This window comes from Anomaloglossus baeobatrachus, chromosome 2 (assembly GCF_048569485.1).
Source record: "Anomaloglossus baeobatrachus isolate aAnoBae1 chromosome 2, aAnoBae1.hap1, whole genome shotgun sequence".
NCBI lineage: Eukaryota > Metazoa > Chordata > Amphibia > Anura > Aromobatidae > Anomaloglossus > Anomaloglossus baeobatrachus.
This window is the reverse complement of record NC_134354.1, coordinates 561,427,262-561,448,158: the sequence shown is the minus strand read 5'-3', so window position 1 is coordinate 561,448,158 and position 20,897 is coordinate 561,427,262. Positions and strand designations below refer to the sequence as shown.

The 20,897-nt window shown below is 42.7% G+C and overlaps 1 protein-coding gene across 1 annotated transcript in view; it reads right to left on the bottom strand.

Moving 5' to 3' along the window:
- Positions 1-20,897, bottom strand: part of PCCA (propionyl-CoA carboxylase subunit alpha) — a 926,251-nt gene that overhangs the window by 520,931 nt on the left and 384,423 nt on the right. Inside the window, exon 12 of the mRNA XM_075336705.1 lies at positions 2,988-3,138. Within this exon, the coding sequence (XP_075192820.1) occupies positions 2,988-3,138 (151 nt within the window). The remainder of the gene's footprint in view (positions 1-2,987; positions 3,139-20,897) is intronic.

The following is a 20,897-nucleotide window of genomic DNA, read 5'->3' as shown; positions in this document are numbered from 1 at the left end:
AAAAAGTGGCGCACGTTTTACACCATATTCCGTGACCCGTAGCGTTCTCATTTTTCGGGATCTATGGCTCAGTGACGGCCTTTTTTTGCATTTCGAGCTGACGCTTTTAACTGTACCATTTTTGCGCAAATGCTACATTTTGATCGCCTGTTAATGCATTTTGCACAAACATTGTGGCAACAAAAAAAACATAATTTGGGCGTTTGGAATTTTTTTGCCGCTAAGCCATTTACTGATCAGATTAATTGACTTTATATTTTGATAGATCGGGCATTTCTGAACGCGGCGATACCAAATGTGTGTATTTTTTAAAAATTTTTAACCCTTTAATTTTCAATGGGGCAAAAGGGGGGTGATTTGAACTTTTAGATTTTTTTTTTAAATTTTTTTAAAACTTTTTTTTTATTTTACTAGTCCCCCTAGGGGGCTATAGCGAACAGCAATCCGATCGCTCTGCCTTATCTGCTGATCACAGCTACACATCTGTAAACAGCAGATACGCTCACTTTCTACTTCGCTCGGCTTCAGGCCGAGTGAAACTGAAAGTAATTCATGTGTAGTACAGGAGTCATCACATGACCCTGTACTTCCATGACAATCACCAGAAGTCACGTGATCACATCACGTGACTTCCGGTAACGGCCGGTAAGTAAAAGTTTACCGCCGATGCCGTTATAATGGCGATGTCACATACTGACAGCGCCATTTAAAGGGTTAAACGACACGAGCAGATAACGATTCTGCTCGTGCCTAGCATGTACACATCTCAGCTGTGAAAATCAGGCAGCAGACCGCGGGCAGTAACATTATGACCGCTAGGACGTAATATTACTGCCCGCGGTCGTTAAGGGGTTAATGATCGAGCACTACCATACTTGGGTGCTCGAGACTCCTTAAGAACAGCTTGCGAGACTCATGCACCCGAGTATAACGTAAGACAATGAGGGACTTTAACAGTTTTCCAGATTTCCCAGAAAAATACTCAAGTCCCTCATTGACTTCTATTATACTTGGAAGCTCGAGTTGCACCCATCCGAGCATCCAAGTGCCTTAACAAGTACCGAGTACATAACTAATATAATAATAAGTTTTATTTATATAGCGCCAATATTTTTTGGAGCACTTTACAATTCAGAAAGGACAGGTACAGACAATATGAGACAATTCAACAAATACCAAAAGTAGAGAGGGCCCTGCTCTCAATCATACAATGATTGAGTTCAATGAGGACATAGAGGAGGCACAAAAGGTAAATGGTAAAAGTGCTTTTATTGTGTGGTGCCATCAATGTGCCCATGATGTGATTGCTGGGTGCTGATGGGTTGCCATGAAAGCCGAAAGTCTGCAGAAGACTCCCGTTCCTGTCATTACGATACTCCTGAGGAAGTCTACATTTAGCTGGCATTCATAGGAGATCACGATTTTAGCAATTTATAACAGTGCTGATGCACTGCTATGTATAGCACAATCAATCGGATGATCAAGGCCCCTAAGGGACTATTAAATACAGAAAAAAGTTAAAATTGTAAAAATTAGCAAAAAAAGCATGAGTTCAAATCACCCCCTTTTGCCCAATTTAAAAATTGAAAGAAAAAAAAAACGCATTTGGTATCACTGTGTTTGAAAAAGTGTGATAGACCAAAATACAAAATAGATTAATCCAATTGATAAATAACGTAACAAGAAAAAAAAATTGAAAAGCCAGAAATACTTTTTTTTAATATTGCAATAAAATGCAATAAGAGGGATCAAAACATCACATATATCCCAAAATGGTATCAGTAAAAATGTCAGCTAGGGAGCAAAAAATAAGCACTTGCACAGCCATATATCCCGAAATTGAAAATGATGGCACAGGCAAAAATATTTTTTTACATGTTTGGTATGTGTGTAAATTGGAATGACCTGAAGAGTCATACTGGCGGGTACGTTTTACTGTATAGTGAACACAATAAAAAATAAATAAAATTGTGGAATGGCACTTTATTTTTTTTCAATTTCAATGTTCCTGGAATAGTTTTCAGACTTTTTAGTGCGTCACATGATAAAATAAATTGAGTCATTCAAAAGTACAACTTGACCTGCAAAAAGCAAGCCATCATTATAATATATGGACAGAAAAATACAAAAAAAGTTATAGCTCTTGGATGATGGGGAGAAAAAAAAACAAAGCGCAAAAATGGAAAATCTCCAGGATGTGAAGGGGTTAGTATGTGCTTTAATGTGCGAATTTAATCCTCAGATCCTGCTGCAATCAAATCTCGCTGCAGGTCTTTAGCAGCCTCCTCAGGAGTCTAGTACAGACACTTGTCATGAAAGGGCTGAATATATCTGAGACTGCAATAGTTCACAAAAGTTCAATTTTGTAGTGATTTCGAGGAGATCAATATTCATAATAGTTGTGTTGACATATTTAAAAGGAAACTATGCAACCTTAAAAGAATAGGCTGTCGAGTGTGCACAAGGAACAACATTATTTCTGAGGATTACATAACTTGCATCCAGCAGTTTTAAAATGTTTTACTTCTTCAGGCTCTATGACTTAATTTGCAATTGACTCTGTGCTGATGGGAGGAGACTTTGTGCTACGATATCTACCCTATAAAGATCAGCAAAAAAGGGATTTCCGAAATTTATTCCGCAGTTAGTACCCTGTCAGAAGAAGCAATGAAGACATTATACAGCAGTTCTTTGCTGTGTAGAGTGGAATCTGGCTCTGCGGTGAGGTAAAAGACTTGTTAGAAAGCTCAGCTCTATCTGTCGGACTCTTCCTGTTTTTGCACTATTCTCTTCAGCCTTGTACCTTTTCTATTTGATGCTACTAAACCTAATTTGCAAGTGGAAGTTGAATCATTTTGATTGGATCTGCATGTACAATATATAGCCAATTATATTATAATAATAATTATTATAATTATAGCCAATGTACACTGTTAATGCAGTGTGAAAGGTACCTTTCTGTTTGCTACAATTGTGAATAGTTTTACCTGCAGTCTTGTGTTCATCTCCAAAAAGTAGAAGTTCTTCTTTGAATCAACAAGAAACTCTACTGTTCCTGCAGAAGAATACTTCACAGCTTTGGCAAGAGATACGGCTTGTTCCCCCATAGCTCTTCGAGTCACTGGATCAAGAAATGTGCTGCCGGGAAAAAATAAAGTCATAAATTTAATTATGGTAAAGTTGCTGGTCCAGAGATCTTCTAGAAAACAGATGCAGAATTGTAAATTTTTAAACCACAATAAAAAAAACAAAAACAAAAAATGCCCCAACAAATATATTGACTAAAAATTAAGATCAACTGCTGTTCGTTCCTGAACATGCAGCTGGTAGACCGGTGTTTTAGAGGCAATGGAGGGAAAGTTCAATCTCCCCAAATGGCATATAGGGGCATGGATGTCCCTGAAATGTAATTTTATGGACACCCTTATAAATTGATCTGTTGTTCCATTCCTGAGTAATTAATGTTTTGATTCATATGCAAATGAGACACTAATTGCTCTGGGTTTAAGGCCACATGCACACCTTGAATATTAGGTGAGTTTTTGTTTACCTCAGTATTTGTAATCCAAAACTAGGAGTAGAACAATCAGAGGAAAAGTATAATAGAAACATGTGCACAACTTTTGCGTTTTTTTTACCCACTCCTGGTATTGGCTTAAAAAAAACTGAGCTAAAAAAAAAAACCCTCACCAAACGTGTCCGTGCACATGGCCTTAGGCCCTGTGCGCACTAGAAAAAGGACTTTTCTCAAGAAATTTCTCGAGTCTGAAAGACTAGCGCACTTGCGTTCAAAAAACGCACCAATAAAGCATGGGTTTTTACCGCGTTTCTGATGCGTTGGTCCCTGCGTTATTTTACCATTATCTATGGCAAAAAACGCAGGTACCTGCAGAAAAGTGACAAGCTTATTCTTTTTCTCAAGAAATTCTGCAGAAATTCTGCAGAAAGAGAATTTTTTGAGAAAAAAACGCAGTATGCTCAAAGCTATTTTTTTCCATAGGTTTTGTTGGGGAATGTCTGCAGAAAGGTTACAACCATTTTTCTCAAGAAATTTATGCAGCAAAAAAAAAAAAAAAAAGAAGGTAAAAACGCAGTGTGCGCACAGGGCCTTACAGAACATTTCCTGAGCCACTAGCTCCTGAGGATTTTTTTTTGTTGTTTCTTTTGCTTTTTTAAATTCTTTATAAACAGACCCATACAGTCCAAAGGCTAACAAACATAAGCCAAATGTGCCTAGCGTTGAGAGCAAACTTAGTCCACTCAAAAGGAACACTTTAAACTGTCCTTCCCAACCAATATTACTGGTCCATACATTTTTAAATTCTAAGAATCTCTAAAGAGGGGAAAAAACATAGCAAAGTAACAGTATCCACTAATAACAGAAGGAAAGGACCCCTAAGGGAGAAAGAACTATGGCTATATGTGCACGCTGCAATTTTAACTGTACCCAAACTGCAACCAAAACTGCACCTGGCCACAGAGATCCTGGAAATGTAAAAAAAACCCCCACTTATAATGATGGTGCGATTTTGCTGCGTTTTTGTTCATGCATTTTTTTTTAAAAGAGAAACAAAATATGACAGAGGATAGATAAATAGATAGATAAAAAAAATAGAAGGAATAGATTGAAAGCAAAAACATATAGAATAGATAGAAAGAACATATAGAAAGAAACAACAGAATAGGTCAATAGAGGGATAGCTAGCTTGGCCAGCTGTTTTTTTTTGGGGGGGGGGGGGATAAAAAAAACTGGCATGGGGGTCCCCCCCAGTTTCTCATATCTAGCACACGAACAGCACCAGCTGCAGGCTGCAACCCTCAGCTGTCTGTTGCACCTTGGTTCATTATTAAAAAAAAGAGGGGATTCCACGGTTTTTTTTTTTAATTATTTGATTTATTTAAAATGAAAAAAAAAAAAAGACTTTGCGTTCCCCGGTTTTTCTAAAACCAGCCCACTGCCCACTGTTAGGTTCAGGCCGCGACTGAAGTGAGCCATGCGATCAGCAGGGACGTCACTCAAGTGATCTGCGGTCACAGCTGGAGTCCTCCACATGTGACGGCAAATCAGATTGCGACTGAGGAGAGCCACGCAGTCAGCAGTGCCGTCACTCAGGTGATTTCTGGCCACAGCTGGAGTCCTCCACCTGTGATTGCAAATTGGGCCGTGAATGAAGTGAGCCGCAGGTGGAGGACTCACCTTACTGACGTCACCACTGACTGCGTGGCTCTCCTCAGTCGCAATCTGATTTGCCGTCACATGTGGAGGACTCCAGCTGTGACCGCAGATCACTTGAGTGACGTCCCTGCTGATCGCATGGCTCACTTCAGTCGCGGCCTGAACCTAACAGTGGGCAGTCAAGTTCTATGGAGCTCGCTGTGAACGTCAGAAGTAGCAGTGCTGGAAGCGTTGTGGGACCCTCGTGTGGATTATGTCGGACCTGCAGGGGTGTTTGCGGGGATAATAAAGTGGTGAAAGAGGGTGGCTTTTTTTGTCTTTTAATTTCAAATAAAGGATTTTTTGGGTGTTTGTGTTTTATTTACTTTCACTTACAGATTAGTGATGGGAGTGTCTCGGACGCCTGCCATCACTAATCTAAGACTTAGTGGCAGCTATGGGCTGCCATTAACTCCTTATTACTCCGATTGCCAACGCACCAGGGCAATCGGGAAGAGTCGGATAAAGTGCTGGGATTGTCACATCTAATGAATGTGGCACTCTTGGGCAGTTGCAGTCTGATATTATTAGGCTGGGGGGCTCCCAATAATGTGGGTCTCCCCAGGCTGAGAATACCAGCCCCCAGCTGTGGGGCTTTATCTTGGCTGGGTATCAAAATTGGGGGGGACCGCATGCAGTTTTTATTTTTTTATTTATTTTACTGTACAATATAGACCCACCCACTGGCGTCTGTGATTAGTTGCAGTAAGACAGATTTCACTCAGAATTGCAACCAATCACAAATGCCAGTTGGCGGGGGAAGCAGTGATTATGAATGAGCCTCATGAGCGGCCCCAAAAGAAGAATGAGAGGCCGCGGGAGCAGTGCGACAGCCACGTCGGTGATTCGTGAGCATGAAGCGCTTGCTCCTACCCCCTTTGCACCAGATTCTGGTCCCCTAGGGATAGGCATCTGGCCAGATACCGTGGATCAATCCCCCGCCGACCTAGAGTTGGCGGGGGATTGATCTGCAAATCCTCCCACCACTAGTGAGAAACGCAGAGGCAAAAGGCAAAAAGAATGAACATGATGCATTTTTTTTTGTCAGAGGTTTGTAACAAATAGACTGCAGACAAAAAAACTGCAATGTGTGCAATGTGTGCACAGCAAATCTGAATTCTCAGACTTTGCTGGGAAGTCAAAAGTCAGACTCTTCTGACAACAAAACTGCACCAAAAAAAGTGACAAAAAACAAACACTGCATGTTCATATATCCTAACGCATACATCTTGAGGATGTTTTCCTGCCCAGGAACAGCCTCTTTAGCTAGATTGATTGCTTACTTTCTGATTTCCTTTCTTGGCACCTAATTTCACACATTTTTCAAAAACCTGCATGCCCATATGTGCAATTTGGGGTAAAGATCTTACTAACCGATTCACTTTACACCAACTGCAGCTGGGATGGGACACTGCTAGGAGCCAGGCATGCTTCAGCTACTAAACAGGTTGCAAAAAGAGCAGAGGATGGTACCTTCTACTACTGGAGGGTGGGGGGGTAGAGGTTACCATCAAGTTTCCATTAATGTGAATGACAGGAGGTAGTAGCCTCCAATGGGAGGGACAATCAAGCTAGGTAAAGTGGGGACACTTGTGTTATCTAGAATGGGTAAAGACCACGTCTCACTAAGCAACATCGCTAGCAACATCGCTGCTGAGTCACGATTTTTGTGACGCAACAGCGATCTTGCTAGCGATGTTGCGGTGTGTGACATCCAGCAACAACCTGGCCCCTGCTGTGAGGTCGCCGGTTGTTGCTGAATGTCCTGGACCATTCTTTAGTTGTTGCTCTCCCGCTGTGAAGCACACATCGCTGTGTGTGACAGTGAGAGAGCAACAACTGAATGTGCAGGAAGCAGGGAGCCGGCTTCTGCGGACGCTGTAACCAAGGTAAATATCGGGTAACCAAGAAGCCCTTTCCTTGGTTACCCAATATTTACCTTCGTTACCAGAGTCCGCCGCTCTCACGCTGTCAGTGTCGGCTCCCTGCACACGTAGCCAGAGTACACATCGGGTAATTAACCCGATGTGTACTCTGGCTAGGAGTGCAGGGAGCCAGCGCTGGTAACCAAGGTAAATATTGGGTTGGTTACCCGATATTTACCTTAGTTACCAAGCGCAGCATCGTTTCCACGCGTCGCTGCTGGCTGGGGGCTGGTCACTGGTTGCTGGTGAGATCTGCCTGTTTGACAGCTCACCAGCAACCCGTGTAGCGACGCTCCACCGATCCCTGCCAGGTCAGGTTGCTGGTGGGATCGCTGGAGCGTCGTTTAGTGTGACGATACCTTAAGCCAAATGCAGGCACAACTAATACTGTGGAGGAAGAGGGCTATTGTGTAGTAAGGCAGGATTGACATTTCCTGCTTGCAGAATATTTTCAATACTCAGAATGGGCTTATAAAAGGATAAAAAGGGGCGTGGTCTGGCCATGGAGGAGAAAAGACACGGGTAACATCGCTCCCGTGCTGAAGTCGGCCCCAGGTCCACAAAACCCCACAGTACACAGCCAGAAACACCCTCAATGTCGCCCAAACGGAGGGGGAACAAAAGCAGACGAGCTTCAGACCTCCCGGTGCCCTGCAGTCCCGGAATCACGCGATTTTTGAGAAGCGCGTCCGGCCCAAGGAAGCAGCAAACTTACTCTAAGATGGCGGCGGCAGCTTCCCCTGCAAATCATCCAGCGTGGAGGGACAGAGCGGACGCAGAGCAGGACACCGGTGCTTACAGCGCTGAACATGCAGCAGCGTTCCCACCACCCTCCGGATCAGAGCAGGAGCAAGGAAGAGGAGAGACGCTTCAGACTGACCAGCACACAGATGACTCAGGCAAGATGGCAGCGGGGAGGGAACAGAGCCACGAGGCAGGAAACAGCCAGAGGTAGGGGGAAAGCAGCGATGCTCCAGTGGGGGGGAGGTGAACACAGGCAGGGGTCCTCAGGGTCCAACCGCAGTGGAGGCTGACATAGCCAGCATACCACGGACAGATCCCAGGCATATATCCTCGGGCCTGCAAGGAAACACAGGAGGACAGGCATCAGGAGCTGTGACCATATCACACAGCTCAGATAATGAGAGACACTGCTGCCCTCCTGAAAATAATATCACCTGGAGTATACAGCAGGAGAATGGTGATAAGACCCTCTTGGCCCCAGATGCTGATATGAATACCACCACCCCCACTATGTCAAATGAACAGAATATAATAACATCCATAATATCTCTGCCACCCTCCCCTGAAAGAGGACTGCTCCCTCATTTACTCAGGCCCACTGCTGCCACCAGTTTAACAGGAGAAGCATCACAAAGTGGTTCTCAACAAGATGATGGAGTCTGGGAGGATTTAAAGGCACGGATACGGACCATCCCTACCAGGGAGGAGATGGAGAATTATATTACAAGAATGGAAGCCACATACAAGGCGGAATCATCCGCGATAAGAGGAGACATGCAACAATTGACAGAAAGAGTGGAGAAATCTGAACACCGCACAGAAACGGTTTAGCAACAAATCACCACGCAGGAGCAGGCGCTATCTGAACAGGCCTCACAAATTGAATACCTGACAGATCCACTTGACGATTTAGAAAATAGAGGAAGGCGTAACAATATCAGAATAAGGAGTATCCCTGAATCGGTGAGCCCACAGGACCTAGACGGAACACTGCGCCATCTGTTCAACTCGATATTAGATCTTCCTCCAGATGCTAAACTAGAATTGGACAGAGCTCACAGGGCGCTAGGCCCAAAACCAACACAAGGTGCTAACCCACGAGATGTCATATGCAAAGTCCATAAATATAAAAAAAGAAGATATTTTAATTAAAGAATGTCACAAGGGCCAAATTATACTCCGAGGCACTCCTATTCTTCTCTTGCAAGATCTCTCTCGCCATACTCTACAAAAACGAAGAGCATTGAAACCTCTTCTTGATGTCTTAAAACAAGAAAATATTCTCTACTCATGGGGATTCCCCTTCAGACTACAGGTACGCCAGGCAGGCTCCCTACGAGTACTCCGTAACCTAGATGATCTCCCGGAATTCTGCTCGGCTCTACAGATCCCTTTGATCCACAACCCTCCAGCGGACTGGCCTAGGGTACACAGAAGGGGGGAGAGTTTATCTGCCCCAATGCTTTCGCTCCCGCAATGATCTCGTGTCCAGAGAAACAGAGATACCTCCCAAAGGGGAGGAACCAGAAGGCCTAACGCCTCATCTACACCCTAGAATTGAACTACACCACTTTGAAACCCGCTGAGTTTCCTCTGAGGAACTTTCCATACAGTAAGATCCGGAGGAGGGTCTTCTTTTGCTCCTCACTTTTGTGGACAATCTTCTGATCACTTGCATTGAGCGACGGATTATCAATATGATGGTGGTATCTACATGATTCCTACACTTCCTTTTGGCTTACGTAATATGTTTTCGTAAAATGTAAAATGTTACGCAGGCCGTTTGGCCTGATATTTCATGTTTCATGTTTATGTCTATGTTTATGCCTTTGCTTACTTCCTGGTTGTGGATGTTCCTGGGTGACCGGTTGAAGATTGAGGGTCACCGTATTAAGCACTTGGACCTGGGGCTGGTTCGGCAGGGAACTAGTCCCTAGTGGAAAGACAGTCCCCCCTTTTGGGTCTCTACTCACTGCGGGCAGGAGTAGAAACTAGTGACCCCCCCCCTTCTTGATTTCTTGACTTACAGTCAAACATCTTTAATATATCCCGTATTCTCTCTAATTCCCTACATTTCTTCTTTTCCCCCATACCGACCCATCCGTTGAGTACTATACTTAGATATATACTTATATATCTTCACACATTCTCCTCTTCCTCTTCACTCCCTCTCCTTTCTTTTCCTCTTCTCTCCCCCCCCCTTATTTTTCCTTTTTTTTCTCTTCTCCTCTTCTCTTCTTCTCTCGCTGCCCCATACTGCCAGTCCTACTTTCCTACTTACATACCTGAACTCAACCCTCTAGACCTCTCCCCCTTTCCATTTCCTTGCGTCGTACACATACCTTTGCCAACACTTGACTCCCCTCCTTAGACCTCTGAGGTCTCCAGAGCAACATGACTACACTTACAATTAGGTCCAGAAATATTTGGACAGTGACACAAGTTTTGTTATTTTAGCTGTTTACAAAAACATGTTCAGAAATACAATTACAGTTAGGTCCAGAAATATTTGGACAGTGACACAATTTTCGCGAGTTGGGCTCTGCATGCCACCACATTGGATTTGAAATGAAACCTCTACAACAGAATTCAAGTGCAGATTGTAACGTTTAATTTGAAGGTTTGAACAAAAATATCTGATAGAAATTGTAGGAATTGTACACATTTCTTTACAAACACTCCACATTTTAGGAGGTCAAAAGTAATTGGACAAATAAACCAAACCCAAACAAAATATTTTTATTTTCAATATTTTGTTGCGAATCCTTTGGAGGCAATCACTGCCTTAAGTCTGGAACCCATGGACATCACCAAACGCTGGGTTTCCTCCTTCTTAATGCTTTGCCAGGCCTTTACAGCCACAGCCTTCAGGTCTTGCTTGTTTGTGGGTCTTTCCGTCTTAAGTCTGGATTTGAGCAAGTGAAATGCATGCTCAATTGGGTTAAGATCTGGTGATTGACTTGGCCATTGCAGAATGTTCCACTTTTTTGCACTCATGAACTCCTGGGTAGCTTTGGCTGTATGCTTGGGGTCATTGTCCATCTGTACTATGAAGCGCCGTCCGATCAACTTTGCGGCATTTGGCTGAACCTGGGCTGAAAGTATATCCCGGTACACTTCAGAATTCATCCGGCTACTCTTGTCTGCTGTTATGTCATCAATAAACACAAGTGACCCAGTGCCATTGAAAGCCATGCATGTCCATGCCATCACGTTGCCTCCACCATGTTTTACAGAGGATGTGGTGTGCCTTGAATCATGTGCCGTTCCCTTTCTTCTCCAAACTTTTTTCTTCCCATCATTCTGGTACAGGTTGATCTTGGTCTCATCTGTCCATAGAATACTTTTCCAGAACTGAGCTGGCTTCATGAGGTGTTTTTCAGCAAATTTAACTCTGGCCTGTCTATTTTTGGACTTGATGAATGGTTTGCATCTAGATGTGAACCCTTTGTATTTACTTTCATGGAGTCTTCTCTTTACTGTTGACTTAGAGACAGATACACCTACTTCACTGAGAGTGTTCTGGACTTCAGTTGATGTTGTGAACGGGTTCTTCTTCACCAAAGAAAATATACGGCGATCATCCACCACTGTTGTCATCCGTGGACGCCTATGCCTTTTTGAGTTCCCAAGCTCACCAGTCAATTCCTTTTTTCTCAGAATGTACCCGACTGTTGATTTTGCTACTCCAAGCATGTCTGCTATCTCTCTGATGGATCTTTTCTTTTTTTTCAGCCTCAGGATGTTCTGCTTCACCTCAATTGAGAGCTCCTTAGACCGCATGTTGTCTGGTCACAGCAACAGCTTCCAAATGCAAAACCACACACCTGTAATCAACCCCAGACCTTTTAACTACTTCATTGATTACAGGTTAACGAGGGAGACGCCTTCAGAGTTAATTGCAGCCCTTAGAGTCCCTTGTCCAATTACTTTTGGTCCCTTGAAAAAGAGGAGGCTATGCATTACAGAGCTATGATTCCTAAACCCTTTCTCCGATTTGGATGTGAAAACTCTCATATTGCAGCTGGGAGTGTGCGCTTTCAGCCCATATTATATATATAATTGTATTTCTGAACATGTTTTTGTAAACAGCTAAAATAACAAAACTTGTGTCACTGTCCAAATATTTCTGGACCTAACTGTATATATGTAATATGGGCTGAAAGTGCACACTCCCAGCTGCAATATGAGAGTTTTCACATCCAAATCGGAGAAAGGGTTTAGGAATCATAGCTCTGTAATGCATAGCCTCCTCTTTTTCAAGGGACCAAAAGTAATTGGACAAGGGACTCTAAGGGCTGCAATTAACTCTGAAGGCGTCTCCCTCGTTAACCTGTAATCAATGAAGTAGTTAAAAGGTCTGGGGTTGATTACAGGTGTGTGGTTTTGCATTTGGAAGCTGTTGCTGTGACCAGACAACATGCGGTCTAAGGAACTCTCAATTGAGGTGAAGCAGAACATCCTGAGGCTGAAAAAAAAGAAAAAATCCATCAGAGAGATAGCAGAGATGCTTGGAGTAGCAAAATCAACAGTCGGGTACATTCTGAGAAAAAAGGAATTGACTGGTGAGCTTGGGAACTCAAAAAGGCCTGGGCGTCCACGGATGACAACAGTGGTGGATGATCGCCGCATACTTTCTTTGATGAAGAAGAACCCGTTCACAACATCAACTGAAGTCCAGAACACTCTCAGTGAAGCAGGTGTATCTGTCTCTAAGTCAACAGTAAAGAGAAGACTCCATGAAAGTAAATACAAAGGGTTCACATCTAGATGCAAACCATTCATCAATTCCAAAAATACACAGGCCAGAGTTAAATTTGCTGAAAAACACCTCATGAAGCCAGCTCAGTTCTGGAAAAGTATTCTATGGACAGATGAGACAAAGATCAACCTGTACCAGAATGATGGGAAGATAAAAGTTTGGAGAAGAAAGGGAACGGCACATGATTCATGGCACACCACATCCTCTGTAAAACATGGTGGAGGCAACGTGATGGCATGGGCATGCATGGCTTTCAATGGCACTGGGTCACTTGTGTTTATTGATGACATAACAGCAGACAAGAGTAGCCGGATGAATTCTGAAGTGTACCGGGATATACTTTCAGCCCAGGTTCAGCCAAATGCCGCAAAGTTGATCGGACGGCGCTTCATAGTACAGATGGACAATGACCCCAAGCATACAGCCAAAGCTACCCAGGAGTTCATGAGTGCAATAAAGTGGAACATTCTGCAATGGCCAAGTCAATCACCAGATCTTAACCCAATTGAGCATGCATTTCACTTGCTCAAATCCAGACTTAAGACGGAAAGACCCACAAACAAGCAAGACCTGAAGGCTGTGGCTGTAAAGGCCTGGCAAAGCATTAAGAAGGAGGAAACCCAGCGTTTGGTGATGTCCATGGGTTCCAGACTTAAGGCAGTGATTGCCTTCAAAGGATTCGCAACAAAATATTGAAAATAAAATTATTTTTTGGGTTTGGTTTATTTGTCCAATTACTTTTGACCTCCTAAAATGTGGAGTGTTTGTAAAGAAATGTGTACAATTCCTACAGTTTCTATCACATATTTTTGTTCAAACCTTCAAATTAAACGTTACAATCTGTACTTTAATTCTGTTGTAGAGGTTTCATTTCAAATCCAATGTGGTGGCATGCAGAGCCCAACTCGCGAAAATTGTGTCACTGTCCAAATATTTCTGGACCTAACTGTAGCTGCTGTTCAATTAACATACGAGGCTTCAACACCCCTCAAAAGTGTTCACAGGTCCTGTACTCCATGCATAAGAAACAAGTTCACGTCCTTATGTTACAAGAGACACATTTTAAAAAAGATCATGGACCCACATTTCGAGACAGATTTTTCCCTGTGTGGTTTCATAGTACCAACCCCGAATCCAGATCAAAAGGGGTCTCGATTGCACTTCATAAACAACTGGTACACACTATAGTAGACTCAAACATTGACGAACAGGGTCGATATATTTTCCTTAAATTGAAAATAGCAAACTCTCTGTTCACACTGGCAAACTGGTACCTTCCCAACACTAATCAGATCTCTCATTTCAGAACCCTTTTAGCATTACTCGCTGATTTTGCAGAAGGGACAACAGTAATCGGAGGTGACTTCAACTTCACAATGAACTCGGCCTTGGACTCCTCATCTGGACAAAACACCACTCGTATCAGAGAATTTCGTGCCTTGAATCGGACCCTTCATGCCCTCTGGCTGATCAATGTGTGGAGAACTCTAAACCCTCAAGGTAGAGACTATACATATTATTCCCCACCACACAATACATACAGTAGAATAGATCTCTTCTTGGTGAGCCATGGGGCCCTGGCCTGGAACCCAAAGGCAGACATAGGGGAAATTCTCGGGTCCGATCACGCCCCAATTTACGTATCCCTTCAGGTCCCATCCTTTCCCCAACGCTCGTGGACATGGCGACTGAAAAACAATCTACTTAAGGACACTCTTTGCCTAGAAGAATTGAAAACCTCAATTGACTCCTTTACGCAAATACACAGCTCTGATCCGACTTCTTTGCCTACCCAATGGGAAGCATTGAAATGTGTCCTTCGTGGAGTACTAATCAAACATGGCTCCAGGATTAAAAGGGAAAAGACGAAGGAGGTAGAGGAGTTGCTGACACAAATCCACGAGCTATAAAATTTGCATAAATTAACACGCACTTAAACGGTCCTGGCCGAACTGGTCCTTAACAGGGTTACGCTTAGAGACCTACTGGATCAGAAATACTCCCGACACAGAGAGAGACTCAGAGGTTATTATTATATATCCTCCGATAAATGTGGCCGCCCCCTAGCACGACTCTTACACCCCCGGGCCAACACCTCTTATATTCCTAGTATTACCACTAGAGACAATAAAAAATCTGATGACCCGACAGTAATACTGGAAACCTTCCGGTCTTATTACAAAGACCTTTATAATATCAAAGGGCAGTATTCGGAACTACAGCCAGCGGCTCTGATAGGAAAAATTGAGAGATATGTGCGGGAGACGGCCCTACCCCCCTTAGATAACCTCGCTGTAGAGGCACTAGAGGGAGATTTCTTAGAATCTGACATCTATAATGCAATTCAAAACACACCCTCAGGAAAGTCTCCAGGCCCAGACGGGTTTACCCCGGCCTTTTATAAAATACTCAAAGACCAATTAGCACCGATTATGACCAAAACGTTCAACTCAAACGACGGAGAGTCACGGTAACACCACAATCCTTAGAGGCCCACATTAGCGTGATCCCCAAACCAGGGAAGGATCCATCTCTAGCTTCAAACTATAGACCCATATCTATATTGAATATAGACTTTAAACTTTATTCCAAGTTATTAGCCGACAAGCTGGCCCCACTCTTGCCCTCCGTTATTAACTTGGACCAAGTAGGGTTCATTAAGGGTCGGGAGGCAAGAGATAATACGATCAAAACTCTATCCCTTATCGCTAGGGCCAAGAAAAAAATCAATCCCATTGGGTCTTCTGAGTATTGATGCAGAGAAGGCCTTCGACAGGGTCCATTGGAGCTTTCTGAAGGCAGCTCTGGAGCAATTGGGTTTGGGACCCCGGTTCTTACAGAAAATTAATGCTCTGTATGATAATCCATCAGCCAGGGTGAGAATTAACGGGACATTATCTTCTTCCATTGCGGTGAGAAACGGGACTAGACAGGGTTGCCCCTTGTCCCCTCTCTTATACGTGGTGGTCATGGAACACTTAGCTAACGCACTTAGGGGAAACAAACATTAAGGGGCTTCAGGTCGGCGATAAACACCATAAAATTGCATTGTACGCAGACGACCTGCTAGTATATGTCTCCCAACCCCATACTTCGTGCCCAGCCATAATGAAAGAGTTCGAAAGATTCAGCCTCCTTAGTAACTTTAAAGTTAACCTCACAAAGTCCGAAGCCTTAAATATCTCGCTGTCACAGGATGACGTTACAAGGGCAAGGAACAACTTTCCATTTAAATGGCGACCTTCCACCATCAAATACTTGGGCATGCACATACCGACAGATATCTCGAAGCTCTACACGCTCAATTACCTACCACTGCTGGAGAGTACAATCAAAAACTTTAAATCTTACGGGGGTCTAAAACTATCATGGATGGGTAGAATGAATGTGGTGAAAATGGACATCCTGCCACGTTTTTTATATTATTTTCAGACTATCCCCATTTCCCCCCCCCCTCCAGCTTCTTTCGTAGTCTTTTATCAGCCATCATTCGTTTCGTGTGGGGTAGGCTGAAGCCTAGAATTAATCTCCGCACCCTGACCCTCCCTAGGGCGCTTGGTGGGGCCGGTCTCCCCAACTTTAGGCGCTACATGCATGCTGCGGCCATGTTCCGCTTAGTGGACTGGCATTTTAACAAGGTCTCCAAGCAGTGGATACAGGTGGAGCAGGAGGGACTGGAGATACCACTTAGACACCTTCCATGGCTGCCCATCACTGACCTCTCTGAAGTGGGTTCGTACTCAGACTTCACCAAAGATACTCTTAGGGTTTGGCATACAATATCCAATAAGATATCCCCTACACAACACATCGGTCCTTGTGTTGCAAATGTGCATGAGAATTTCGGATTTATGGATAAGATTTCTGCTGTTTATTGGTCAGTGGATCTGCATGTGAATCAACCCCATTGTAACTAAATTGATCTAATTTGTGGTGTTTTAGGGCAGAATCCAATGCAATTATTCTGTGCACATTTTTGTGTGAGTAAAAAAAAAACCCAAACAAAAAAAACCCTTAACTCCTTCAGGCCACATTTAGATGGCTATGTTGCACGTACGTGTTGTATTTGTTTTATACACACTAATATAATTTATGATGCTAACCACATGTCCCTGTATTTACATGGACCATGTGTCAATACAAAACTCATGGACACGTGTCTGTTTATTTCTCGGTATCATGGATTAAAAGGGCCGACAAGTCTGTGTGTGCATGAAACACAAGTACAGTGTAGGCATCTGTGTGTTGTCCATATATAGCATTGCAAAGGATAGAAGTTTTGTAATTTTTTTATCCATCAGTGAAAAACACTGACACACTGATGGTAAAAATAGACACACGGACCATACACCGATAACACACTAATCCAAAACGTTGATTACACAGGCACTATTTTTTCACGTATGTGTTTAAACACGGACATGTGAATGAGGCGTTAAATATGCTTTTTGTCACTATAATCTTGAGTGGTTTCTGTGTGACGTTATGTGCAGAATCACTACTAAGGCTTGAATCACACTTGTGTGTGACTCGTGCGAGTATCGGATCACACTGCCTGGACCGGCTGGCTTCTCTTCTGCCAGGAGCGGCTCCGCTGTATGTTTTTCTATGATGCTGACCCGCTCCTGTCAGGAGAGCCGTGGCCGGTCCGGGCAGTGCAATCCGATACTCGCATGAATCACACGCAAGGCCTGACCCCTATACTCATGATATTGGTTACTTGATGTAGTAGTAAATTCAAAACCCCCCTACTCTACAAAGTTTCCACAATGCTACTTTCATTTCTGCTCTCAAATCCAACTAATAACCTTCTTGTACTATTCGCTTAGCCAGTGACAGACAGCTCTCATTCTTCCCTATTAGATTTTCCCACTCAAGTCTGCATTACTTCTCTTGTGTTGCACCAGTTCTGTGGAACTCACTGCACCAGGAAATTAGACTGGATCCAAAACCGTTTACTACTCCCCAGAAAACTAAATTTCTTTGAAGAGGTTTGTAGATCACTTGGTCACCGATATTTGCACGCTGTCCTGAATTTAGCACTCTTGTTGCAGACACTAGACATGATGGCTCAGATACTAGCTTGGCGACAGCATCAGGAAGCTTTATCTTCTAGGACGTCATGCACCTATAGTGTCACTCCTCCTCCATTTAGATTGTATTCATTAATTGCCATTTTTCTAGTTTATTATGTCCCAACTGTAAACAATCATTGATTAGGTGGAAAAAGGAAAATAAACCACTCTTCTCATTAAAAATGTTCTTTTAATTTCAGGTAACTTAATAATATAAGCTGTCTTATGTCAGTAGCTGATGAATAACATAGTTTCTGGTTATTATATGATTTGTATTCTACAGTTTTCACCAGTTTATCAGTTGTCTCTGATCTAGTGGGAGGACAGTAGCTATTAAAAGGTCTCTTACACCACAAGGAGAAACAACTGATGGATTCCTGTTCTTCTTTCTCTGTTAAGCAGGTATTGAGAAGAAGTATGGCGAAGATTACTAAGGCCACTTTCACACATCAGTTTTTTACCGTCAGTCACGATCTGTTGACTCGACGGATCCGTCGCAGATTGTGGAAAAACTGATGCGACTGGCTGGCTACTTGACACTAAATAAAATAAATTGGAGCATGCTCAGTTAAACAAGTCTGGCGCCGGATTCCGTCATTTGACGGATTACAACAGATCCTGTGCCCATAGACTTCCATTCTACCAAACAAACTACGGCGACGGATCCGTTGCTGATTTTTCGACGTAGACAACAAACTTAACTTTGTCCGTTGTCTCCGTCCACCGGATGAAACGTGAGGCCAACCGTCGCATTCCGTCACTAATACAAGTCGATCAGAAAAAAGGATCCAGCGTCATCAGTCACCGAATCAGTTTTTTTCAAAATTCGACGGATTGTGACTTACGGCAAAAAACTGATGTGTGAAAGGGGACTGAGCTATGTGGCTATGAATCCAGCTCTAGGCTAAGTAAATTAGAAAAAGCATGTTTTGTCTCCCTCTTCTGGTTTTCACACTTGGTACTTATCTTCTTCCCTCCCCCTCCATAAAACTGTAAAATGTTCTGCTTACCCGATACCTCACTGTGCTGTGGCATTTGAGCTATATATTCTCTTTTTAGGTTGAATTATAATTACTGCAGTTGGGGGAAGGGTTACAGGGAAGAAAGGATTTCTCTTAACATATATTACAAAACATTTTTCACAGTTGACTTTTTAAAGGGGACATGTCCTGTCCCTAAACGCTATTACGCTGTAAATATAGTGTTAGTTTGCAGATTAATAGCACTAAAAAGCTATCTGGCTGCCTTTCTGAAAAAGCGGTTAATGGGAGAAAATTTACTTTTTTCCTCCAGGGAGCCACCGGCTTCCAGTCAGAAGTGTCCAGTGAGTGTCAGTCACTGCTCAGTAAATTGTGTATTGTAAGCATGCCCTGACACAGACAGCTTGCTCTGCAGTGCATCGGTGCAAAATAGAGCTGTCAGTTAAAGTGCCATGGAGTTCCTACATCTGCCGCTCCCAATGCTGTGAGCGATAGTTGTAACCACTTGATGCATACTCCTATGATCTAAAGCGGTCAGCTTCCAGAAGAAGTAAAAGCTAATTTTCTCCCATAGCTATGCTTTCAGTAAGGTGGCTGGACAGCACTGGAATGTTATTAACATGTAGAACCCAGTATTTACAGGTTAATAGCATTTCGGGACATAAAAGGTTCCTGTTAGCACTGCAGGCGTATCAGCAGACTGCTGGTTTGTTTTATTAGTGAACTATTAGGCTGAGTGGACACGTTATGTGTTTATCATGGGTTTTTTTGTGTGTTTTTGAGTGCAGATTTGTCACAAAAACTGAAGGGAATTCTCTTCATAGTAAAGTCACTGAGAATCCTGAAGTCTCATGCACTCTGTTTTCTCCTTGCAGATCTGGTGCAGATTTAAATGCATGTCAATTGTTGCAGATATTACCTATTCTGAAAATAATCTTTACCAAAAACTTCAAATGTCAAAAACGCATCCAAAATGCACTGAAAACGCATCTGAAAAGCATATGTTTTCTGCTGTGTTTTTACTGCCAAGAGATGCAGAAACGGTGTAGAAATTTCCATACTAAATACTAAACGTGTGCACATACCCTTAGACGATAGCTCAGAGAATTACTGAACGTAAATGAATAGCACCTTAATAAATACTCTCTAGAATCATTTTCATCAGAATTTGTTTCTTGTGTACAAGCAAAAAAGTTATGCAAATATACTACTAGAATGCAGTAAGGACATTTTATAGGATATAATATGGAAGCTACATATAGTCTATGTACAAACGATAACTAGTAACGTAAGAGCATGTAAAACCAAGAACATCACCATTCCTAACAAAACCATAAACACCAATAATTTTCTTCTACAAAATTATTTATTTCCTTCAATAATGCTCTAAATGCGTATTTCAATCAGACTGGATTGTGTTGATTAGACATTACTGAAAGCACAGCGTGAACATTTTACGAGGGGTTGTGGATTTTAAAGACTGAATTACACCTTGCAGCTGTATTGCAGAACAAGCATCATTATTCCTAATATGGATGAAAGGACAGCTACTCCCCTGCTCCAGAGTTGGGTCTTCCCCTGTTTGCAGAATATATATCTGCATTGCCTTTCACACTCTCACTGCTCACCTCCTGCTGCAGCGGAAGAATGGAACAGAGGTGTCACACTGCTAAACTTGATCTCTGCCATGTAGTTAGGCTTTCTACTCTGAAATGAATGGATTATCTTTGCAATCAGACAGGTTAATTAACTGAAGTTTTCATATTCCTTTCTGCCTCTTTACACTTCATATGCATTTTGTAGTGAACATTATTGCCCAACACCCAACCACTTATTCTCTGTTCACTTCTACCTCCTGAATCATCTCTTCCGCCCAGACTAATTATGCAGCACTTAAATACACCATGTGTCATTTGACTCCAACACCTTAATATCCCACCGTATTTTAGCCACTCTGGTGCAATATGATGGAGTACACAGAGTGTATCTAAGTGGAATGGAATCAGATAAAAGAGTTATAGGTTTTGCTGGTTTAGGTGCCTTAAAGGCTATTTTGAATATGTTTATTAATACAAAGCAGATATTAAACAATTCAGCCCTATTTAAAATAAGCTACATAAATCATCTATCAAAGTATACATAATATGACACTTGCTGGGATTTCTCCACCCAGTCGCATACTTTCATCATTAATTA